The sequence below is a fragment of the Erinaceus europaeus genome, chromosome 5 (assembly GCF_950295315.1).
Source record: "Erinaceus europaeus chromosome 5, mEriEur2.1, whole genome shotgun sequence".
Lineage (NCBI taxonomy): Eukaryota > Metazoa > Chordata > Mammalia > Eulipotyphla > Erinaceidae > Erinaceus > Erinaceus europaeus.
In genome coordinates, this window is record NC_080166.1 from 600,678 (window position 1) to 626,826 (window position 26,149).

At 42.6% G+C, this 26,149-nt stretch overlaps 1 protein-coding gene across 6 annotated transcripts in view; it reads left to right on the forward strand.

Moving 5' to 3' along the window:
* NIPBL (NIPBL cohesin loading factor) overlaps positions 1-26,149 on the forward strand; it is a 201,431-nt gene that overhangs the window by 111,834 nt on the left and 63,448 nt on the right. For 5 of the 6 annotated variants that reach the window (XM_060190959.1, XM_060190960.1, XM_060190962.1 and 2 more), the window contains 5 exons: positions 292-1,914; positions 18,198-18,380; positions 22,276-22,470; positions 22,723-22,794; positions 22,884-22,973. In XM_060190959.1, coding sequence (XP_060046942.1) covers positions 292-1,914; positions 18,198-18,380; positions 22,276-22,470; positions 22,723-22,794; positions 22,884-22,973 — 2,163 coding nt within the window. The remainder of the gene's footprint in view (positions 1-291; positions 1,915-18,197; positions 18,381-22,275; positions 22,471-22,722; positions 22,795-22,883; positions 22,974-26,149) is intronic. The other variant, XM_060190961.1, reaches the window with a different exon arrangement.

Sequence of the window (26,149 nt, forward strand, 5' to 3'; positions counted from 1 at the left end):
CATATACAAAGCTGGTATGTTTGTATTTATTGTATTGTTCTATTTGCATATTCAAGCTCTTTACTCAACAACTGTATTGTCAACTTCTTTTTACTATTTTCATTAACATTTATTGAAGTGTCATAAGTAAGATATTACCTTTAAGTCTTGGTTTACAACTGTTGGTGTTCATGTCATTTGTATCTACTTATATGTGTGTGCACTGATTTGCATTCACATTTTATATCAAAGTCCATATGGTTTTAATAACATGTATATTACTGATATTGAATATTTATCTTTACATTTCAGATAAGCCTTTGAAAAAAAGAAAGCAAGATTCTTACCCCCAGGAGGCTGGGGGTGCTGCAGGAGGTAACAGAGCAGCTTCTCAGGAGCCGGGCTCCACGGGAAATGGGTCAAGGCCCGCGCTAATGGTGAGCATCGATCTTCATCAGGCAGGAAGAGTGGACTCTCAGGCTTCTGTAACTCAGGACTCGGACTCCACAAAAAAGCCTGAAGAAGTCAGACAATGTAATGATGCCCCTGCTGCTGTTCTTCAGGAAGATACTATTGGAAATCTTACATCTACACCTGAAAACCATCCTGAGACTCCTAAAAAAAAGTCTGACTCTGAGCTTTCAAAAAGTGAGATGAAACCACATGAGAGTAAACTGACAGAGTCTAAACCAAATGAAAACATATTAGGGGAGACCAAACCGAGTGAAAATAAGCTGGAAGCCCAGGGGAGCACACAGACAGATGAGCCTAAGCAGAACGAGACCAGAGCAGCTGAATCCAAACAGCGTGAGAGTGCCGTGGAGGTGAGACAGAGCGAGAACAGAGTTGCTGACGCGAAGCCCAATGACAGCAAGCAGAGCGACGGTAAGTCAGAACCTGCTAAGACAAGACCCGAAACCCCGAAGCAGAAGGGTGAAAGCCGGCCTGAAACTCCAAAGCAAAAGAGTGAAGGCCGGCCCGAAACCCCCAAACAGAAAGGCGACGGGCGACCTGAGACTCCCAAACAGAAAGGGGAGGGCCGGCCTGAAACTCCAAAGCAAAAAAGTGAAGGCCGGCCTGAAACGCCCAAACACAGGCATGAAAACAGGAGAGACCCTGGAAAGCCGTCGGCAGAGAAAAAGCCCGAAGCTTCTAAGCATAAACAGGATAACAAGTCTGACTCACCTCGGTTAAAATCAGAGCGAGCCGAAGCCTTAAAGCAGAGACCCGATGGGCGGTCTGTTACTGAGTCACTAAGACGTGATCATGACAGTAAACAAAAATCAGATGACAGAAATGAGCCAGAGAGACACCGGGGGGACCAGTCGAGGGTTCGGAGACCTGAAACATTGAGATCCTCTAGTAGAAATGAACATAGCATTAGATCTGATGGTTCAAAACCTGACAAACTAGAAAGGAAACACAGGCATGAATCAGGGGACTTGAGGGAAAGACCATCTTCGATGGAACAGAAGTCAAGACCCGACAGCCCTCGTGTGAAACAGGGAGATTCTAATAAGTCAAGACCCGACAAACCTGGTTTTAAGTCACCAAATAGTAAAGATGACAGAAGGACAGAGGGTCACAAGGGCAAAGTCGACAGCAATAAAGCACACGCTGACAGTAAGGCGGAATTTCCAAGTTACTTGTTGGGCGGCAGGTCTGGCGCACTGAAAAATTTTGTCATTCCAAAAATCAAGAGGGATAAAGATGGCAGTGTCACTCAGGATACAAAGAAAATGGAAACGAAAGGAGAGCAGAAAGACAAAGTAGAAAAGATGGGATTAGTCGAAGATCTAAATAAAGGCGCTAAGCCTGTGGTTGTCCTGCAAAAACTGTCTTTGGATGATGTTCAAAAACTTATTAAAGATAGAGAGGACAAATCAAGAAGTTCCCTTAAGCCCACAAAGAATAAACCATCAAAGTCAAACAAAGGTAAGAACACTTGTTTATGTCATTTGTATTCTAATCAGTTTACGTGTGATGGTTACTGAGAGTTAAAATGCTCATGCTCGACATGTATGAAAGTTCTAGTACTGCTGTGTGCAAGTGAACATTTATAAGACCACAAGGGATCACTTCCAGGAACAGAACTGAAAGCTTGTCAGTGAAAGTTGTTTTTCTCCAACAACTTGGAACTACTCACCAGTCACGGTTATTTTACTGTTCATTTGTTTCAGCACGGTGCTTATTAAATGCATGAACGTACTTTCCTTAAAAGTTACTTTGACTGCTATTATTATTATTATTATCTTAATATATTTAATTATTAACCACCAGGGTTACAAGAGGAATTCACAAGTCTTGGCGACCTTTTCTTTTTATTTGATAGGACAGAGAAATTGAGAGGGAGGGACGATAGAAGGGGGAAGGATGGAGAGAGGCCTGTAGTACTTGTTCCACCTCTCAGGAAGCTTCCCCCACAGGTGGCGAACAGGGCTCAGACCTGGGTCCTTGTGCATGTAACTTGTGCGCTTAACTAAGCGCATCAATGCTCGACCCCAGAGTTATTAATTCTCTTAAAAATACTGTTCTCCCAATAATGTTTTCTATTATATCTTAGTTAATTATTGACTAGTAATCTGAGTCTATATAATTTAGAAAATTATGTAAATTAATACGTTATGAGGTTTCTTTATTTTTGTGTATGTATGCAGTTGCTGAAGTAAGTACTGTGATTGCATGAGAGGTGGAGTTTCAGTGGGAAAGTCTTGAGGGGTGAAAATATAGTAGTAGCTTGTGCAGAGTATAATTTTGTGTTTCTTTACATGATAGTTTGTTTAAATGTTTTTTATTATCTTTATTTATTTATTGGATAGAGACAGCCAGAAGTTGAAAGGAAGGGGGAAATCAGGAGGGGGAGAGACAGAGAGACACCTGCAGCCCTGCTTCACCACTTGCAAAGCTTTCCCCCTGCAGGTGGGGACCGGGGGCTTGAACCTGGGTCCTTGTGCATTGAAACATGTGCACTCAACCAGGTGCACCACCACCAGGGCCCAGATGATAGTTTTAAAATATGTAAAATGTGGGGGCCCGGTGATAACACAGTGGGTCAAGCACACATGGTGCAAAGCGCAGGGACCAGCCTATGGATCCTGGTTGGAGTCCCTGGCTCCCCACCTATAGGGGGGGGTCGCTTCACAGGTGGTGAAGCAGGTGTCTGTCTTTCTCTCCCCCTCTCTGTCTTCCCCTCCTCTCTCCATTTCTCCCTGTCCTATCTAACAACAACAGCAATAGTAACAGCAAGGGCAACAAAAATGGGAAAAATGGCCTCCAGGAGCAGTGGATTCATAGTGCAGGCACCGAGCCCCAGTGATAACCCTGGAGGTGGGGGGGAATATATATATATATATATATATATATATATATATATATATATATATATATGTAAATTGTGATGATTCCGTGTGACAGGACTGTCTTAGTCTATGCAGTAAAAGATAGGAGAAATAGTTTTAACAGCAATAGAGGTAAACATTGGTTTGATTCAAAGTTCTTATTAAGAATATAGATTACACTTTAAAAATAATATATGACAGTTTGGAATTATTTTGTTCTATATTAGTCACTAGTTCCTTTAGGCTACTTAAGTTCAAGTTAATTCATACTAAGTAAAATTTAAATTTTCTATTCTTTACAGTCACATGCAGTATTTAACTTACTAACATATATAGTGAACATTTGCACCACCACAAAAATCCATATTAGCACTGCAATGTATTGGGAGAATGGTTATATTTTTATAAAATGCTTTTGTGATTTGTCCACAGTTTCGTTAAAAACTTAATACTAAGAATTATCTTAAGTGACTTGTCATAACTAATCTGTTTTATTCATACTTCATTTTATTTTACCATTGATTTTTTTTTTTTTTTGGTCCTTCAAAAATAAAAAATACAACCTGACTTACTAATATTTGTACTATCTCAGCGAAGCTTTCATATTTTAAATTTGGACAGTCATATCTATGAAATATGTGAAACTTAAATTCCTCATTTCAGAAATGAATATGTAACAGATGGCTAGAATGTGTGTCTCACTAGGAACCTTTTAGGTAAAGAGTATCTTCTAAATCTCTATGCTGATGATCTGGAGAGTTCCTTATAAGTGTAAAGAATATACTCACGTTTTAGAAGAGTCGGATGGGAAGATGGGAAGTGGTGCCCTCTCCTCCGCTTGGTCTGGATGGCAGCTGTGTGCTAGCCTTGCTTTCTGCATTCTGGCCTAACAAAGAATCTGACTAACTGACGACCAAAAAACGAACTTTTTGAACTACTCGGTAATGACTATATTACTTGCAGTGTTTTCAGTGTAATTTCTTTGCCTGTGAATGTCTGACTCATGTTTCTCGTAAGCTTACTCTTAACATCAATGGGTATGCTAATTATGTTCATGTTGGTGGGGACAGGGCATCTGAGGTCTGTTGGGTAGGGCTTGTGTGTTACGGCATCTGTTACAGTAAATGGGTATTTTATCAAAAATAGTACTTGAATATTTAGATGCCTTTCAGGATTTGATGTACTGAGTTGTTGAACAAATCTGGATGTTTTTCTTTTTTTTTCTTTCTTTCTTTTTTTTTAAATTTTTTATTTAAGAAAGGATTAATGAACAAAACCATAAGGTAGGAGGGGTACAACTCCACACAATTCCCACCACCCAATCTCCATAACCCACCCCCTCCCCTGACAGCTTTCCCATTCTCTAGCCCTCTGGGAGCATGGACCCAGGGTCATTGTGGGGTGCAGAAGGTGGAAGGTCTGGCTTCTGTAATTGCTTCCCCGCTGAACATGGGCCTGGTCGGTCCATACTCCCAGTCTGCCTCTCTCTTTCCCTAGAAGTGTGGGTCTCTGGGGAAGCTGAGCTCCAGGACACATTGGTCGGGTCTTCAGTCCAGGGAAGCCTGGCCAGCATCCTGGTGGCATCTGGAACCTGGTGATTGAAAAGAGAGTTAACATACAAAGCCAAATTGTTGAGCAATCATGGACCCAAAGCTTGGAATAGTGGAGAGGAAGTGTTAGGGAGGTACTCACTGCAAACTCTAGTGTACTTCTGCTTTCAGGTATATATTTTGCAGTAGTTTATGGATACGTGTGAACATAAGCTCTCTCTCACAGAAACTGGTGTATATCTAGGTTATGGGACTTTGTTAGAAAGTGAACCACCTGAGATGAAATTAGAGTATACTATGAAAGGAAAGGTCTCACCCGAGTAATGAAGCTGAAGGGTTGTCATTCCACACGTGAAGTCTCTGGACACAGTCTGAGGTGAAGCATGTTGAGGTGGCAATAGTTGCGTTGGTCTTTCTTTATTTTTAATGAATTATTGTTATTATTATTATTATTTGCCTCAGTGCCAGCACTATGAATGCACCGTTCCTGGCATCCCTCCCACCCCCCCTTCTTTCTAGTTTTTATTAGATAGGTCAGAAAGAAATTGAGAGAGGATAGGGAGATATAGGGAGAGAAAAGGAGTCAAACCAGCTTCAACACTCGCGATGCTTCCCCCCTGCAGGTGGGCAGCGGGCGGGGCTCGAACCCGGTAATATGTAATATTACCTTGCATATGGTAATATGTGTGTTTAACCAGATGTGCTGCCACCCAGCCCCCTCATGATGTACTTTTCTGTTTTTCTTTGCAGAAATGTGTCATGACTTTTTTGACAACCCAATAGATACCTTTGACTTGTACATTGGGATTTATACATTGTTGTCAGTAAATTCTAATTTGGGTTTCACTTTAGTTCACTGCTGTTAGTCAGCAGCAAAGTTCCATGACTGTGGACTTTTCACACTGTGAACTTTGGTGGCAAATGTTTCTTGGATAACAACAACAACTTTTTTTTTTTTCTGACATGTTGGTGGTTTTCCAGGGACTTAGACTGAATATTGTTAGGATACTCCTAGTCCTAAACCCTTACTAGGTTTTTCTTTGGAAGAGTCATAAAATTCTGTCCTTGATGCATTTACCTGGTGCCACATTTAAAATGCTTATTCTTCAGGAGTTTTTAAGTAACTTGAGAGAGAATTGAGCATGCTAGCAGTAATAGCATATGACATACTGTGACACGCTATGATGCCGTCATTGTAAATATGGATCCCATCACAAGGCACTTATGCTCGTGGACTTCAGCTATACTGACTCTGGAAAAGTCTTCATTCAACTTGTTATCAGCTGTAGCACTGTACTGTTTGTTACAATCCCAGAACTCCTATAAGAACTCTGTACTTTGGGGGCAGGATGGCGGTGTGCCTGGTTGAGCACACATGTTACAATGCACAGGGACCCAGGTTCAAGACCCCCAGTCCCCACCTGCAGAGGAAGTTTTGCAAGTGGTGAAGCAGGGCTGCAGGTGTCTCTTTTCCTCTCTATCTCCCCCTTCTCTCTTGATATCTATCTCTATCCAATAAATAAATAATTTTAAAATTAAAAGGAAAAAAGAACTTTGTACTACCTTCATGCAACATTCATCTCCTGCCTCTAATAATCAGTAATCTTCTGTTTCTTTCAGTGCAGTTTTTCTTTCTTTTTTTTTTTCATTTTTTTTCACTTTATTAGGGGATGACTGGTGGTTTAATATTGGTGCATAGGTGCAAGATGATACATTTAAGTGAAATTATCCTAAATGCCGTTTCTGATTTCTCTTAGCACGGTGCCCTCAGTATTCACCTAGTATCATAAATTGTTACTTTTTTGTAACTGAGTAACACCCTCTCTGAGTCTCATCCCTTTGAGTAACATCATCCCTCTGAGTTTCAGCATCCCTCTGAGTAACAGCATCCTTCTGAGTATCCCTCTGAGTTTCAGCATCCCTCTGAGTATCCCTCTGAGTAACATCATGCCTCTGAGTTTCAGCATCCCTCTGAGTGTCATCCCTGAGTAACAGCATCCCTCTGAGTAACAACATCCCTCTGAGTGTCATCATCCCTCTGAGTAACAGCATCCCTCTGAGTAACATCATCTCTCGAGTGTCAGCATCCCTGTGAGTAACATCATCCCTCTGAGTGTCAGCATCCATCTTGAGTGTCTGCATCCCTCTGAGTAGCATCATCCCTCTGAGTAACATCATCTTTCTGAGTATCATCCCTCTGAGTAACATCATCCTTCTCAGTATCATCCCTCTGAGTAACATCATCCTTCTCGGTATCATCCCTCTGAGTAACATCATCCTTCTGAGTATCACCCCTCTGAGTAACATCATCCTTCTCAGTATCATCCCTCTGAGTAACATCATCCCTCTGAGTGTCACCCGCTGAGAAACATCATCCTTCTGAGTATCATCCCACTGAGTAACATCATCCTTCTCAGTATCATCCCTCTGAGTAACATCATCCCTCTGAGTGTCACCCCTCTGAGTAACATCATCCTTCTCAGTATCACCCCTCTGAGTAACATCATCCTTCTCAGTATCATCCCTCTGAGTAACATCATCCCTCTGAGTGTCACCCACTGAGTAACATCATCCTTCTGAGTATCATCCCACTGAGTAACATCATCCTTCTCAGTATCATCCCTCTGAGTAACATCATCCTTCTGAGTATCACCCCTCTGAGTAATATCCTTCTCAGTATCATCCCTCTGAGTAACATCATCCCTCTGAGTAACATCATCCCTCTTGAGTGTCACCCCTCTGAGTAACATCATCCTGAGTATCATCCCTCTGAGTAACATCATCCCTATGAGTGTCACCCCTTTGAGTAACATCCTTCTGAATATCATCCCTCTGAGTAACATGATCCTTCTGAGTATCATCCCTCTAAGTAACATGATCCTTCTGAGTATCATCCCTCTGAGTAACATCATCCTTCTCAGTATCATCCCTCTGAGTAACATCATCCCACTGAGTGTCACCCCTCTGAGTAACATCATCCCTCTGAGTGTCACCCCTCTGAGTAACATCATCCTTCTCAGTATCATCCCTGTGAGTAACATCATCCCTCTGAGTATCATCCCTATGAGTAACATCATCCTTCTCAGTATCACCCCTCTGAGTAACATCATCCTTCTCAGTATCACCCCTCTGAGTAACATCATCCTTCTCAGTATCATCCCTCTGAGTAACATTACCCCTCTGAGTGTCACCCCTGAGTAACATCATCCCTCTGAGTTTCAGCATCCCTCTGAGTGTCACCCCTCTGAGTATCATCCCTCTGAGTAGCAGCATCCCTCTGAGTAACATCATCCCTCTGAGCGTCACCCCTCTGAGTAACATCATCCCTCTGAGTGTCACCCCTCTAAGTGTCATCACCCCTCTGAGTAACATCATCCCTCTTGAGTAACGTCCCTCTGAATGTCGTCACCCCTCTGAGTAACACCATCCCTCATTTCTGACCGTTCTGTGTCTGTTACGGTAACTGACACTGCCCAGAGGTGCAGGTTCCTTTCAGAAGGGGACTCCTTTCCTCTAGTGTGTTCCTAGAAATGGACTCAGCAGCGGATGCAGTCCTGTTGTGTTTAGTTCTGTCCCAAGCATTGCTGCTGTACTGCATGGTGACACCACCAGCTCCTTGAGCATGCCCTTGCTGGTGCTTGGGCCTCGGGCCTCTTCTTTCTGATGATAGAACGTAGTAGGTGTGAGCTGGGGTTTTGTGATGATGAGCACCTTTTCAGGGAACGGATGGCTATGTGTATATCTTCTTTGGGGGAAAGAAATTCACTTAACTCTTCTGCATTCTTTATCAGTTTTGGTGTTTTTTGGGAGGGGGGTTTGCTATTATGCACCTTTGTGTATTTTAGATATTTGCAGATATTTTCTCTGATTCCATGGGTTACTTTTCCATTCAGTTGATGGCTTTCTTTTCTCTGCAGATTTTTGGTTTGATATGGTCAGACTTGGAAGCTAACTCTTAGTTGTTGCAGGACTTCACAACTGCACGACCCTTTTCAGACACAAAGAGAGCAGGAAAGACACCATAACCCAGAAGCTCACTGCAGTGTGCTGGAGGTCAGGCTTGAACCTGGATTGTGACCATAAAGCACCTGTCCAGGTGAACTGTCTTGCCGACCCTAATTTTGCTTTTGTTTTGTTGTCATCACCAGAGCTTCACAGCTCCAGGTCAGCTTCTTAGCTAAAAAGAGACAGAGAAAGAGAGATGCATGTTACAGCACCAAAGCTTCCCCAGCGCTGTTGGGGTTGGGCCCAGCCTGGGTGCCTGGGCTGGGCACGTGGTGAAGCTGGCGCGCCAGCTCCCTCTCTGGCCCACTTCTCTTTTGATGTCAGTTTCAAATTTTCATCACCAAAGTCAGTACCAAAGAACTCAGCTGCTTTCTAATAGGAATGTTGTTCCAGGTGTCTGTTGAGTTTTCGATTCATTTTATAAGCAGGAAGGTTGGTTGGTTCTGTGTTCTCTTGCTGTGTTTGTTGTCTTTCTTTAACACACCGCTCAGCTATGCGCCTCACAGTCTGACGAAGCCTGAACCTAGCCCTCCTGTGACTGACGCCTGGGGTCTGTGCTCTCCCAGTGGTGCTCCCGCCCCCAGCCATCCTCTTGTGAGTTGACTCACATTGGTATGAGATAGGAACCCAGCTTCATTCTGCAAGTGGCATCCATTATATACTGTGGCTTACTTTTCCTAATGGACCACTGTTTGTGGACCCATTCTTTGTTTTATGCAAGTAGCATACCATTTTGATTATTGTTATTTTATTTTATTGTATTTTGCCTCCAGGGTTTATTACTGGGGCTCGGTGCCTGCACCACAGATCCACTGCTCCTGGAGGCTGTTTTTCCCTTTTGTTGCCCTTGTTTTTCTATCGTTGTTGTGGTTATTATTATTGTTGTTACTGATGTTGTTGTTGATAGGACAGAGAAATGGAGAGAAGAGGGGAAGACAGAGGGGGAGAGAGAAAGACAGACACCTGCAGACCTGCTTCACCGCCTGTGAAGAGACTACTTCCCCCCACCCGACCCCACCCCACCCCACCCCACCCCATCCCACCCCACCCCACCCCACCCCGCAGATGGGGCACCTGGGGCTCGAACCGGGATATCCTTAGGCCGGTCCTTGTGCTTCCTGCTATGTGCACTTGACCCGCTGCGCCACCGCCCGGCCCTGACTACTGTTAAATTCTAATACATTTTGAAATAAGGAGGCATGGTGCCCCTCACTTTGTTCTTTCTCAAGATTGCCTTGGTTACCTGGGTGTCAGTGTTTGCATTAACTATGTAAATCGCTTTGATAACACTTTCTCCCCTTGTTTGTTCGTCTGTCTGATTATCACTAGAACTTCACTGCTCACAGCTGACTTTTCAGATAGACAGAGACACAGGCAGGTGGTAGAGCCCTGGTAGAGAGCACAGACACTCAGAGTGTAAGCACCTGGGTTCAAGCCCCCAGGCCCCTCCTGCAGGGTACACGATGAGTAGTGAAGCAATGCCGCAGTTGTCTGTCTCTTTCCCTCCTTCTCACCTTCAGTGTCTGTCTCTATCTGAAATGAGAGACAACAGTTTCTAAAAGAGGGAGAGGGAGGGCCACAGCACCAAAGGCTTCCTCCAGTGTTGCTGGGCCTGTGCTCAGGCCTGGGTCTTGCACCAGCCCAGTATAAACGAACGCTGTGATGGTGATAGTTGGTTTTCTGTTCAACGTCAGTGTTTCATACTTTTCAGTGTATAGTTTTTTCAAGTCCTTGGTGAGGCATATTTTATTGTATTCTTTTTTATACGACTGTAATGGGGATTAGCTTCCTAATTTCTCTTTCTGCTAAGTTGTTGTTAGTGTATAAAGACAAAACTGATTTGCGTCCAGATAGGGTTTATGCTACAGACTTGTGGGCACCCCAGTTTAATCCCTGGCATCTCCATCATCCAGAACTCCTCAGTATTCTGTTTTATTAAACAACAGATTTTTGAATCCAGTTCTGTATCTTATACTATCACAGAATTCTTCGTTAGTTACAGCAGGGTTTGGGTGAACTCTGGCTGTTTTGTTTTTTATTATGAATGGATGTTGAATTTTGTCAAGTTTTTTTTTTTTTTTTTTTCCCCTGCAGTTCAAGAGACGGTCATGTAATTTTTTTCTCTCTTTCAGTTTGTTAAGTTTTGATTTGCAGATGTTGAATCCCTGATTTTTGCCCCTGGTAATAAACCTCTCTTGACCACAGTGTGTCAGGCTTTTGAATATGTTGAATTTGGGTATGTGTTTTGGTTGTTTGTTTGTTTCTGTAGTTGCTTTATCTGTTTTTAGTTTCAGGGTAATATTTACCACTTAAAGTGAATTTAGAAGTGTTCCCTCTGTTTTTCTAAAAATTTCAGAAGAAGACATTGTCTTCTTTAGATGTTTAATGGGCTTTCTCAGTAAGTCCATCTGCTTCTGGGCTTCTCTTTGTTTTTGATTATTAATTCAATTCCTCTACTATGTGATTGGAGTACTGATATTTTCTCAAGATTCTGTCATAGTAGTTCATATGGTTTGGGGGGATTTGTTTTTAATGTGTTTTCGAAATTTACTGATATAGTTTTCCAAGTATCTGCTGTGACTTGCTGTAGTTGTATACCACTCGTCTTAGTATCTTCTCTTCATTTGTATTTGAGTCCTCTTTTTCCTGGTAAGTCTACCTAAAGGTTTTCATCTTGTAGCATTGGGGGGGGGGGGGCAGCTTACTTTCATGGGTTATTTCAATGGCCTTTTTAGCCTCTCATTTATTTTGGCCCTGTTGTTTTTTTCCCTATTTGTATGGCTTTGTTTCATTCTTTTTGTCATTTTTCTCACTGTGTGTATGTCTCTGTAAAGGACCACTTTATACCTGCTTCTTGCCTTCTGTGCTGAGTAATAGTGAACTGTGACATAGATAACAAAACTTTCCTAGAAAGCAGGTTTTTTTCTGTAGTGCTCTCACAGTTGCTTGATGGCATTATATTAAGAAGATATTTGCAGTGGTAGGTTAGTCTCAAAGCTGTGGTGCTGGGGTGGCAGATAGCCAAGCTGGTAGGGCACACTGACAGAGTTGCATGAATGGGGAGAAGTGTTTGGTGTCTCTCTTCTCTGTCTGCCTTTCCTCCTTTCACATAGGACAAAAAATGGTTGGTCCATGGGGTCAGGCGGTAGCGCAGCAGGTTAAGCGCATGTGGTGCAAAGCGCAAGGACCGGCATAAGGATCCCGGTTTGAGCTTCTGGCTCCCCACCTGCAGGGGGGTCGCTTCTTAAGTGGTGAAGCAGGTCTGCAGGTGTCTGTCTTTCCCCCTCTCTGTCTTACCCTCCTCTCCATTTCTCTCTCTCCTATCCAACAACAACATCATCAATGGCAACAGTAACAATTATAACGACGACAACAAGGGCAACAAAAGGGAAAAAATAGCCTCCAGGAGCCGTGAGTTTGTGATGTAGGCACGGAGCCCCAGCACTAACCCTGGAGGCAAAGATTGGTCCCGGGTTCACTCCCTTGTGCCGTGCCTTCAGCTAAGGATGGCAGGAGCAGACTGATTCACCACTTGCCCTGTTGAATCGGTTTGCCCTTTTGCCCCAAACTAAAGATAAAGATCCATTAGTTCCTAGCCCCTTTGTAATGTGTATAGGCTGTTTAGGACTGTCACTCAACTACATTATGTTAGCCTAAAATATTCTTTTCTTTTTTCTCTCTTGTGTTTACTGCTCAAGAGAGGTACACTTGTCCCAAGTTAAAAGCAAATGTCAAATGGTTATAAAGATGGTGTGTGTGTGTGTGTGTGTGTGTGTGTGTGTGTGTGTGTGTGTGTGTGTAGAAGAAATATTCTACTCAGTGTAAGAAAATCTTCCTCAATTTTTATTGAGCCTTGCATAATGATTAAGCAAAAGACTTGGATGTCAGGTTCAGTCACCTCTGCTATCATAAGCCAAGCTGAGCAGTGCTCTGGCAGTAAGTTAATGAACTCAGTAAACCAGAAACATGTTTAAGTTCATGAACTTCCAGCTGGCTGCCCTTCACCAGAACTTGGTGTGTTCTTGGGCTAGTCACCCCTTCCCTGAACGGCTTCTCCAATCCTGGATGCTTTACTTCGGCGCCATTGCAGGCCGACTCTTAAACACCTAATTAGTTTCTTTTTATCGTGACCATCAGTGACCCCCATGGACAGTAGTGAAGGTCATCTTCCCTGCCTTCTTCTCTGTTGATTTTTTTTTTCATGAAATGCCTCACCTATCTGTGTGCCATCCTTGTACTAGGGCCATGCCAATCTTCTCTGTATTTGGCCCAATTCTGTGTGCTGTTGAGTTCTGTGTGTCAGTGCTCTGTTAAAGTACGTTATACGGCCCTCAGTGCCACCAGGAGGCAGACGTCACCCTCCTCGCACCAGCAAGGGGCTGGGCACGGGCTGCAGTCAGGAGAACACTGACTTGGGGAGGGGAGATGAGTAGAGCATTGGGAAGCCAGGGTTCGAACCCGGGTCTTTGTGCAGTATGATGTCTGCGCTCAACCAGGTGCACCACCCAGCCCAACACAGTGTTACTTTATGAAGTTATTCTTCAGAGCTTCTTCAGTGTTGGTTTATAACTGAAAGAGAGAACAAGACCGCAGCACTGCTCTGGAATTGGGCGCTGGTGTCCGGTAACGGGACACCGTGCATACAGGCTGTGTACATTCCCAGAGACTCACCACTGCAGCCCCAGGACCCTGTGATGTCTGGTGACTCCTGCTTTTAATAACCGAGAGCAGTTGCTCACCTGAGGGCCTATAGGGAAGCCCAAGCTTGCTGAAATGAGGCAGAGGGCTGCGCTACACATACTTACCACTTGGCAGCTTCCGTTTGATGGTGCTCTAACACCTGGGTGGAGACATGAGGTAGGAGGCCGATTTTCAGCAAGGCGTGGCCCAGCAGGCACAGATGGCTTCTTGCGGTCACCAAGACGGGCTGCACTGAGACCAGCATTTCCTGACTGGTGAGGCAGCCCCGTGGAGCAGCCCAAGCCCAACCCCCACCCACACTGAAGGACACGGGTGCTGCGGCCTCTGTGCTGTCTCTCTGCCTCCATGGAGAGTGGAACAAAGTGCATCGCCGTGAGGAACTAGCTGTGCCGAGAGCATTCTCTGGGGCTGGGAGCACTTACGAGGAGGGTCTGGGTGCCTTCCGTGTGGCACAGCGGCACCCCAGCACTCTCCCAGCTGGCCCGTTGTTGATCTATTGTCCAAGAACCAGCCACCTCTATAATCCTTGACAATTTACCGGAGCACCAATTTGCGTGTAGCACCGCAAAGTCGAGTCTTTTCTCTCTTGCCTCTTGTAACAAGGAAGCTGGTTGAGCCAGCTTATGTTAGCACTTCATAAAAGGAAAGAAAAGTTGCGCCTAGTTCAGAAAATGACCACTGCATCTGTGGAGTAGACAGTTCTGTGAAAATGAATGAGGGTTCACTTTGGGAGAATAGTTTGTTGAAAACATGAAGCGTCGCTGGATTTTAAGTTATCTACAGTAATGAGCTAGTTAGCCTTGAAACTATGTTACTGTAACTTGCAGAGTTTTGCAGAGGTTAAAATTATCTACAAAATGGTAGCGCTTTTAAACCTGACAGGATTCCTTTTAATTTAGACAATATGAGGCAGGACATGACAGTGAATGAACTTTGATCCACTTTGTGGAACATGAAGTAGGAGTTTTTGTGTTTGATTATTGTGGAAGTTTTATTTTATTTTTTATTTAATTTTTTATTTATAAAAAGGAAACATTGACTAAACCGTAGGATAAGAGGGGTACAACAACACACAGTTCCCACCACCAGAACTCCGTATCCCACCCCCTCCCCTGACAGCTTTCCTATTCTTTATCCCTCTGGGAGCATGGACCCAGGGTCATTGTGGGATGCAGAAGGTGGAAGGTCTGGCTTCTGTAATTGCTTCCCCGCTGAACATGGGTGTTGACAGGTGGATCCATACTCCCAGCCTGCCTCTCTCTTTCCCTAGTGGGGCAGGGCTCTGGAGAAGTGGAGCTCCAGGACACATGGTGGGGTTGTCTGTCCAGGGAAGGCTGGTCGGCATCATGCTAGAATCTGGAACCTGGTGACTGAAAAGAGAGTTAACATACAAAGCCAAACAAATTGTTGACCAATCATGGACCTAAAGGCTGGATTAGTGCAGATGAAGATTTGGGGGGCCCTCTATTTTGTAGATAGCTAGTAGGCATACAAAGTATAGCTGCAGGCTCTTTGGAAGTTTTGTTTGTTTGTTTATTTATTTATTTATTTATTTATTTATTTTTACCAGAGCACTGTTCAGCTCTGGCTTATGGTGGTACAGAGGATTGAACCTGGGACTTTGGAGCCTCAGGCATGAGGGTCTGTTTGCATAACCATTATGCTATCTACCCTCTGCCTGGAAGTTTTATTTTTTTAAAGATCTATTTATCCTTTATTCTTACTAGTGGGGGGAGAAGGAGGAGGAGGAGGAAGAAAAGATAGTTCACTGAAATATCCAGCACTGAAAGGCAACACCTTGTGTTTAAAAGTTCAGTGCTCTAACAGGTTAAACACCTGGGTCCACAAGGTGATTTATTTGTTTTTATTTTATTTTTTCACCAGAAAAGTCACTGGGGCTTGGTGGAGGCACTACATAACTAAACCACCGTTTCCACTGACCTTTTTTTCTTTCTTTCTTTCTATTTTATTTGATAGGACAGAGAGAAATTGAGAGGGGAAGATAAACAGCTGCAGATCTGCTTCACTACTCTTAAAGTGTGTGTCCCTCACCCCTCAGGTGGGGAGCAGGGGTTCAGACCCGGGTCCTGCCCATGGTGATAGGTGTCCTCATCCCTGTGCACCACGGACCTGCTCCAAGTTTGTTGGTTTGTTGTTAGGTAAAGAGGAGAGCGCTCTTACTCTACGGTATAGAAAAAGCACTCAGGAGTGCAAGTAGCACACCGTGCAAGCCAGCACACCGTGATTATCTGTTGCATATAACCTGAAGAATAATTTTAACTCTGGGATATTAGTATCAATCTTTCTGAGTTGGGACTTAAGCACAGATAATCAGGAAGATGTATTTTTTTAGCGATCTCGTTGTGGACTGAAAACTAGACACTTTAGGTTAGGATACTCATACTTACGGACCTGGAATGTCTCCTCTCATTTAAAAAAAATATGAAGTGCCTGTATTTTTTTCACTGAAACATTGCAGTTTAGAATTAAGGAAAATTCTAATTAGAGATGTTCAAAGCACTAAGGACTATCCAAAGGTAGTTGATTTCCTTTTTTTATCATTGTGGCCACCAAGACAGGACCTCACTTCTTTGAGCTAACTTTTGCTTTTATTTTGACTAGTAGTTTAGGATGTGGACTTGATTGGCACAGTGTAGATAAAGCCAGTGCAGAGAAACAGGGCTTGACAGGAAACAGCAGGCTAAGCTCCATGTTGACTTGTCAGAGTTCTCAGTGGGCTGGAATATGGCATCTTTTGAGGGTGAAACGCAAGTGTGGCGATTACTGAGGTAACTCCTTCATGGCCTTAAAGACAGTTTCCTCATGTGAAAGGATCATTCTTCACCAGAGATTCACTTGCATTTAATATCTCTCTGTTATTGGCATTATCTTTTGGGGAGGCTTTGAAGTCAACTTAACCAGTGCCTATATAAACACTTGTCATTTGACTCGACAGTGTTCATACTGATTATAGTTGCTGATATTCCATGCTGTAAACCACTAAGGCACTCTTTGCTCCCAGTTTCTAAAACTTAACAGGTAAGACATTTTTATAATTCTATCCAGAGATTTGCATAGGTAAGTAACATAGTTAAAGTTGTCATTCTAGTCATCAGAAACAAATTATCTCTGATGAATAGCTTTTGCTTCTTCTGCATTCTTTTCAAGCTATCCAAAGTATATTAAGAACTTATTTCTTCATGGCAACTATTTTTATTTTTGTATATATGTGTGTAGAATTGGGTAGTGATATGTTAATATGTGCTAATGTGTTATGTTGATATCTCTTGTTTTTACTACTTTTAGGGGGGAAATAGCCTTTTTTCTTACTAGATCTGAATATTCTGTTTTCAGTTAAGAGGTATTTAAAGCATTTTGTTCTGGCAGGCCTCTTTCTCCCAGCCATCCCCCCTCAGCCCTTCAGCCCTTTGGGGGTGTACTTTGCCCTTCTACTTAGCTCCCCCCTTCTCTCCCCTAATTTTTACTAGACAGGACAGAGAGAAGTTGAGAGAGAGGGAGAGACCCCCATAGACCTGCTTCACTGCTCGTGAAGTGACTCCCCTGCATGTAGGTAGGGAGTGGGGCTTGAACCTGGGTTCTTTTTCCTAGCAATATTCTCGCTAATTTTTACTAGACAGGACAGAGAGAAGTTGAGAGAGAGAGGGGGAGAGACACCCATAGACCTGCTTCACTGCTCGTGAAGTGACTCCTGCATGTAGGTAGGGAGTGGGGCTTGAACCTGGGTTCTTTTTCCTAGCAATATTCGCACTTAGCCGGATATGCCACCGCCTGCCCCACCATCACACCATTTTTCCTCCTGTGTCTACCCTTGCTTCTAAAAAAAAGTTTTAAAAAATGTTATCAGTATAAGGACACTCTGATACCAAAAGCACTACCACCCCTCTGAGGTGGACGGTAGTGAGTGGCAGTGTATAGAGCTCCTGCCAAGTCACCAGATGCAGCCACAGATCATAGACGAGGAGCTGACAGGTGGGGCTCCGGGCTAGCACAACTTTCACATGAACTGCTTCAGACCTCAGATAACTCTTGACTGCTGCTGAGAACATACAACCCCCAATTACGGGAGCCGGGCGGTAGCGCAGCGGGTTAAGCGCAGGTGGCGCAGAGCGCAAGGACCGGCATAAAGATCCCAGCTGGAGCCCCCGGCTCCCCACCTGCAGGGGGGAGTCACTTCACAGGTGGTGAAGCAGGTCTGCAGGTGTCTGTCTGTCTCCATTTCTCTGTGTCCTGTCCAACAACGACGACATCAATAATAACTACAATAGTTTAAAAAAAAGGGCAACAAAAGGAAATAAACATTTAACAAAAAGAAAAACCCCTACTTATAACACATGCTCTGTGTATTTTTATTCTCAGAGCAAACAGAAATCAGTGGCATAACTACCTTTATTACTATGACAATCAGTATCATTTTTAAAAGCTCCTATATAGTGTTATCTTTCATCTTACTTTAGAATTAAAGCCACGATAATGGCTTTCTTTATATGTGCTTTATTAAAATATCACTTTGAATATGACTTCAGAAACAAACACTAGTTTTCTTTGCACTGATTTAAAAAAAATGTATTCAGATTTAAGTATTCTTTTTTACTTTCATTAATAGGTAGCATAGATCAATCAGTGTTGAAAGAGTTACCCCCTGAGTTGCTGGCAGAAATCGAGTCCACCATGCCGCTGTGTGAACGTGTGAAAATGAACAAACGCAAGCGCAGCACCGTGAACGAAAAGCCAAAATATGCCGAGATCAGTTCAGATGAAGACGATGATAGTGACGGAGCCTTTGAATGTGAGTATCACTTAGCTTCACTGTCACTTTGCAAGCAAGCAACAAGTTTGTTGGTCCTGGTTTTGGCAATTTTTTTACTAGAAAGATTGTAGTGATCCTATTATTAAAAATATAGTATAGCAAGTCTTTTCTCTTTATGCTTAAAAAATTGTATGAAATTGAGATCAGTTGGCACCAAGAAAAAAATTTTAACAAGTTCTGATTAATGTCAAATTACACAGGTGTGTGTCTGCCTTCAGCAAACATTTGTTGAGCTCTTACTATCTGTCTACTTAACTGAAAATAACAATACAAATGAAATGTGGCCCTGTCTAGAAGAGCCCAGTCTCATGGACTACACGTAGACAGTCGTAGTGCAGTGAGAGTTACTACTAATAGTGGGTGCAGGCTGCTGTTGGGCTTGGTGCCAGGAACATCCTCGGGGTTCAGCAGACTCTTCCCGGAAGAGGGGACCCTTGAGCGGAAACTTATAGGACACATGGGAGATAGCCAGGAAAAGAAATATTTGAAACCATACTGCCGCTAACTTCTGACTGGACTAGCCATATTGCCAAGTATCTGTGTGGTTTGGACCTGGCTTCTCCTTTTTGCCCAGCTGTGTCCTGGAATGCCTCCCTTGTTTCACTGTTTTCCAGAGCTGGCTTCTTCACTACACAGCTACCTCTCTACAACACTGTGATCACCTGTCTTTGCACTAGACTTGCTATACCTCGCCTGTCTTCCTACTGGTCCACTGAAAAAGTTCTTCTCTCTTATCCCTATCTTCCTTCTCCTGGAGCAAGAGAATTGAGCCTAGCCAAGAGGGTCAGCAGCCTTGTTTGACTTAAACGGCATTCAGTGGAAACAGACTGGGAGATCTTCACTTGTGTGCCAGCTGACTTAGTCCTTATGACCAGAGGAAGTGGGAAGACCACCAGTGTGCTCTCCACCCGCACTAGTGTCCGTAGCTTGAGGTGTGGCAAGCAGAGGCAGGAAGGACAGATGCATGCCGCCATTTTTAAATGTGTCTTGCTGACGGAAGCTCTTCACCTCCTCCAAAGATTTTAATCAATGTTCATTTAACTCTGATCTTAAAATTGTGAGCTTGTGGGCTATAAGCAGTATAGTATGAATACTGGACAGTTTTTAAATCAAAATAAAATATAAAGCAAAGCTAACCTGACATTTGATTATATGTGTAATTGTTATTAATGGTATAATAAGATGTATTTCATTGTAGCATGTTTAAAGGCTAAGTTGATACTTTTCACTGTAGTCGAGCATTTGCTTCTGTGAGGACATGTGCTCTGTGGCAAGAGAGGAGCAGGGAGATCTGCAAGGCCAGAAGCCTCTCCCTTTCACTCATGACTCCTTCACTGCCCGTCTCTAAATGGAGTAGGCAGAAGGAGAGGGCTCTTTGCTGGTAGATTGATTTCAAAAGGGTTCAACTCCAGTGGATGAAAAGTGACTGACTACCTGCAAACAACTTCTCAAACAAGTGGAAATTATAGCATAATCATAATAAAGTCACTATGGTTGGTGTTCTGAGGATCTTATGGAAACTTAAAGATTTACATTCTAATCAAATTTATTTCCTAACAATCTAAAACTAAGGAAATGGTTTTTTAAAAGGTTAGAAGGAAGGACTGAGAAGTTACTCTGAATATTGGGTCATTCAGATTTGGATAGCCATGGCACAGTACAGAGTCGCTCGTTGATGAGGAAGAAGTAGTAAAGGAAACGAGACACGTAGGTGAAACCTGGACGCTTGGATGGGAACTGCCCCTCAGGCTTCACCACCAACCCTACCTGTGAGCTGCCCCGCCACTCCTAATGGATGAGAGGCGACGTGAAATAACAGCTAACCGCAGGGAACTGAAGCACACAGTGTAGTCTAAAAGTTTGATTTTCTTTTCCGAAATTGCTGAAGGTTTGATAAATTTGAAACATAATTATCACCAACACTGCACATTATATGTATATGCTAACAGCTATTGAGAGTTCTGAGGCTTTTTCTACTTAAAAATTGAATGCTACTTGAAATGATTTAAAAAAAAATTTTTTTTTTTTTATGAAATTGAGATTCAGAAAGACTAATAGGAGAAGCCTAAGACAACAACAGAAAAAGAGAAAGGGAGACAGAAAGAAAGAGACAACAACAGAAAAAGAGAAAGGGAGACAGAAAGAAAGAAAGGAAGAAAGAAAGGAAGAGGACAGAAAGACTGATAGGTCTTATCTGGGATCATGGAATAGTGTCTAAAAATTTTATTTGTTATCATTCCTCACATCTGATAGGCATTTCAGTGCTTGTGGGGAAAAAAAGCAGTGAGTACTCTGCATAAAATGACCTGTAGGAAGGAAGGAAGGGAGGGAGGGAGGGAGGGCGTCACTAAAATAAAACCCGAGTGCCAAAAAAGGAAAAAGCCATTTCTTTGCTGCACATACACCTACTTGATATCTCCTGGGGCTAGGGCATGCTCCTAACAATGGGGTGGGGGGAGACCTACCTCTTCAGATACTCAATAGTCAGATCTGAAGCCAATACATTCATAGTCAGATACGTGAGCTAACTGTGAAGAAAACTGTTTCAGATTTAAACATCCATTTAGACCTGCTGCTTTTCATGAACTGTCTTGCTATGCCAGGCTTAAACAAGACCACAAAAAGGTGGGAGCAAAGTTACATTTCTGCCATGTTGCCAGTACTACAGAAGGATCTAGGACCACACACCAAACTGGGTCTTGGATAGAAATAGCTAGTGCGGCATGTGAGTGAGGAGAAATTCACCGGGTGTGGACAATAGTCCACAGGAGGACAGGACACTGGCACAAGTGGAGATGAGATTGCGTGGGCCGAAGGTTGACATCTTTGATTCTAAACCTGCCAGGAGACTTAAGCTAGACCTTTCCCTTAAACATGTAAGTCTTGATCAGAGTTAGGCATTCATAATGGAAGCAAGTCACAGGAAGCAGTGAGTGGAACTTGACCAGTGTCCGTAGAACCTATCGTTGGCTTCACGTGCTCACTGCAATAGCCAGTGTGTGAGTCCATGATGTTGGGCAATCACTTTTCTGTCCTGTTTTAGCTTGACAAGGCTGTCCCCTCGAGTAGACGTAATAAACCAGTTTTCACTGGACAGACATTGCTTCTCAGTTTTTCTTGCTCAACTGTGATGCTTTCTCAGGACTCCAAAGTTCTCAAAACACAATGCTCTAGGCAACTTTTTTAATAGTTGGTCAGAGCTGATGTGTCAGATGAAATCTGTCTGCCTAGAGGCTCCTGTCAGTACTGATGACTAACAGAATGCTTAGACCTCTGGAAGGATTGAAGGTAACATATAGCTATGCTTATGTGATACACACCAGCTTAAAATTCTCTCCTATGCTTGGAGAACTGAATTCATCATACGAGCAGATGCAGCTGTTCGGCTGTGGTCTTTAGTTAGCAGAGCCTGTGGAGATAAGACTGAGTGAGTGCAGGCTTAACTTCGCTGGTAACTGAGGATAGGCACATTTCTTTTACACTTTCTTAGAAGCTTGCTTTTCTCCCAAACCTTACTCCTATTAATAATCCAGATGCTTCAAGATATCTCTACTTTGCATCTAAAATCCTAGATAGTTTTACATGTCCTGATTAATTCAGAAATATAATTGTTTCTGACTCACCGATTACCTTTCTTTGAAATGAATACTGTGGTTTTAATTCCCGGACCATTCCTGTCTTTATGAATTAGCAGAATGAGTGCATGTAGAGACTGTTCGGTCCAGATAGATAGTACTAAAGCAACTTAGAATGGCTCAGAATTTGCTTGACCCACACAAAGATTTTGTTCCTCGTTTGATTCATTTTTTAGAGTATTAAGTTTAGTAGTGACTTTGAACGAGGTAAATTACTTGTCATGGGGGTTTGCTTCTAGCCTCTAGGAAGCGACATAAAAAAGATGATGATAAAGCTTGGGAATACGAGGAGCGCGACAGAAGGAGCTCGGGGGATCACAGGAGGAGTGGACACTCTCACGAAGGAAGGAGGAGCTCAGGGGGTCGCTGTCGGAACCGGAGTCCGTCGGAGTCTGACATGGAAGACTATTCTCCACCTCCCAGCCTTAGTGAGGGTAATGGATCGGTACCGACGGGTTTCTTACATAAGCCAGCTGAGATTCAGTGCCCTGACGCTGAAGCCTATCTGACATTGTCATACGTTAACAAGTAACGATTTTAGTCAAGACATACAAAGTGTACATTTACTGTGTATTGGAAGTGAGGACTACTTAAGTAATTAATCTTCAGGAAGAAACAGAAAACAAAAATGGGAGTGTTTTAAATTGTCCTTCCTACTTTTCAATATCTCTATTTATTAATTTTAGTTGCTAGAAAAATGAAGAAAAGAGAAAAGCAAAAGAAGAGGAAAGCTTATGAGCCAAAGCTAACACCCGAAGGTAACACTTAGTTTGTCTTAAGTCATCATCTTCAGTTTTCATTTTCTGCTTGAAATATAAAATTAAATTTTGTTTTTCCTCTGTTACAGAAATGATGGATTCTTCAACTTTTAAAAGGTTCACAGCCTCAATAGAGAATATTTTAGATAATTTAGAAGATATGGATTTTACTGCATTTGGTAAACTTATTTTATTATGTATACTTAGTTCTCAGTACATGACCTGTTTTCACGGCGTCCATCAACCTGTGTGTCTCATTTTCTCACTAGTGCTCTAGCGTACACACCCCAAGGCCTGTGTAACAAAAAACCGGAAGTATAGTTTTCAGGCCCAAGTTAAGAATCATAAGAATGCAGCTCCTGTAGTTGACTAGAATAACTAAGCTATACAGATGAGACTAGAGTGGGCCTTAGAGTTCAAACTTGAATGTAAGTAGCCAATATTAATTGAGTATTGTCTAGCAGAAGTAATATGTTAATACTATTCATATAAAGAGGAGTAGCTTGTCTTTAAGTAATACAGAACCTAGTACTGAAATAGTAAGCCAGTTTGTACAGTGAGATTAATGTAGTATCCTGTTACGTTTATAATAAGATGTAAAGATGCTATCTATAAATATTAAAATGTTAAAAACCTTGCTAGAAACAAACACACTGTTTACAGCTATTGTCAGTGATTTCTCTGCCACGGTCAACTGGTACAAATAATAATAACCAATTCAGAAGAGAGGTGGTAAACTAGTTCTGGTACAGATACTAATAGCTACTTCAGAAGAGAGGTGGTGAACTAGTTCTGGTACTAATAGCTAATTCAGAAGAGAGGTGGTGAACTAGTCTGGTACTAATAGCTAATTCAGAAGAGAGGTGGTGAACTAGTCTGGTACTAATAGCTAATTCAGAAGAGAGGTGGTGAACTAGTCTGGTACTAATAGCTAATGCAGAAGAGAGGTGGTGATCTAGTCTGGTACTAATGGCTAATGCAGAAGAGAGATGGTGAACTAGTCTGGTACTAATAGCTAATGCAGAAGAGAGGTGGTGAACTAGTTCTGGTACTAATAGCTAATGCAGAAGAGAGGTGGTGAACTAGTTCTGGTACTAATAGCTAATGCAGAAGAGAGGTGGTGAACTAGTTCTGGTACTAATAGCTAATTCAGAAGAGAGGTGGTGAACTAGTCTGGTACTAATAGCTAATTCAGAAGAGAGGTGGTGAACTAGTTCTGGTACTAATAGCTAATTCAGAAGAGAGGTGGTGATCCAGTCTGGTACTAATAGCTAATTCAGAAGAGAGGTGGTGAACTAGTTCTGGTACTAATAGCTAATTCAGAAGAGAGGTGTGATCTAGTCTGGTACTAATAGCTAATTCAGAAGAGAGGTGGTGAACTAGTCTGGTACTAATAGCTAATGCAGAAGAGAGGTGGTGAACTAGTCTGGTACTAATAGCTAATTCAGAAGAGAGGTGGTGAACTAGTCTGGTACTAATAGCTAATTCAGAAGAGAGGTGGTGAACTAGTCTGGTACTAATGGCTAATTCAGAAGAGAGGTGGTGAACTAGTCTGGTACTAATAGCTAACAGAAGAGAGGTGTGATCTAGTCTGGTACTAATAGCTAATGCAGAAGAGAGGTGGTGAACTAGTCTGGTACTAATAGCTACTTCAGAAGAGAGGTGGTGAACTAGTCTGGTACTAATAGCTAATTCAGAAGAGAGGTGGTGCTCTAGTCTGGTACTAATAGCTAATTCAGAAGAGAGGTGGTGAACTAGTTCTGGTACTAATAGCTAATTCAGAAGAGAGGTGTGATCTAGTCTGGTACTAATAGCTAATTCAGAAGAGAGGTGGTGAACTAGTTCTGGTACTAATAGCTAATTCAGAAGAGAGGTGTGATCTAGTCTGGTACTAATAGCTAATTCAGAAGAGAGGTGTGATCTAGTCTGGTACTAATAGCTAATTCAGAAGAGAGGTGGTGAACTAGTCTGGTACTAATAGCTAATTCAGAAGAGAGGTGTGATCTAGTCTGGTACTAATAGCTAATTCAGAAGAGAGGTGGTGAACTAGTCTGGTACTAATAGCTAATTCAGAAGAGAGGTGTGATCTAGTCTGGTACTAATAGCTAATGCAGAAGAGAGGTGGTGAACTAGTCTGGTACTAATAGCTAATTCAGAAGAGAGGTGTGATCTAGTCTGGTACTAATAGCTACTTCAGAAGAGAGGTGTGATCTAGTCTGGTACTAATAGCTAATTCAGAAGAGAGGTGGTGAACTAGTTCTGGTACTAATAGCTAATTCAGAAGAGAGGTGTGATCTAGTCTGGTACTAATAGCTAATTCAGAAGAGAGGTGGTGCTCTAGTCTGGTACTAATAGCTAATTCAGAAGAGAGGTGGTGAACTAGTTCTGGTACTAATAGCTAATTCAGAAGAGAGGTGTGATCTAGTCTGGTACTAATAGCTAATTCAGAAGAGAGGTGGTGAACTAGTCTGGTACTAATAGCTAATGCAGAAGAGAGGTGGTGAACTAGTCTGGTACTAATAGCTAATTCAGAAGAGAGGTGGTGATCCAGTCTGGTACTAATGGCTAATTCAGAAGAGAGGTGGTGAACTAGTTCTGGTACTAATAGCTAATTCAGAAGAGAGGTGGTGAACTAGTCTGGTACTAATAGCTAATGCAGAAGAGAGGTGGTGAACTAGTTCTGGTACTAATGGCTAATTCAGAAGAGAGGTGGTGAACTAGTCTGGTACTAATAGCTAATTCAGAAGAGAGGTGGTGAACTAGTTCTGGTACTAATAGCTAATTCAGAAGAGAGGTGTGATTTAGTCTGGTACTAATAGCTAATTCAGAAGAGAGGTGTGATCTAGTCTGGTACTAATAGCTAATTCAGAAGAGAGGTGTGATCTAGTCTGGTACTAATAGCTAATTCAGAAGAGAGGTGGTGAACTAGTCTGGTACTAATAGCTAATGCAGAAGAGAGGTGGTGAACTAGTCTGGTACTAATAGCTAATGCAGAAGAGAGGTGGTGAACTAGTCTGGTACTATTAGCTAATTCAGAAGAGAGGTGGTGAACTAGTTCTGGTACTAATAGCTAATTCAGAAGAGAGGTGTGATCTAGTCTGGTACTAATAGCTAATTCAGAAGAGAGGTGTGATCTAGTCTGGTACTAATAGCTACTTCAGAAGAGAGGTGGTGAACTAGTTCTGGTACTAATAGCTAATTCAGAAGAGAGGTGGTGAACTAGTTCTGGTACTAATAGCTAATTCAGAAGAGAGGTGTGATCTAGTCTGGTACTAATAGCTAATTCAGAAGAGAGGTGTGATCTAGTCTGGTACTAATAGCTAATTCAGAAGAGAGGTGGTGAACTAGTCTGGTA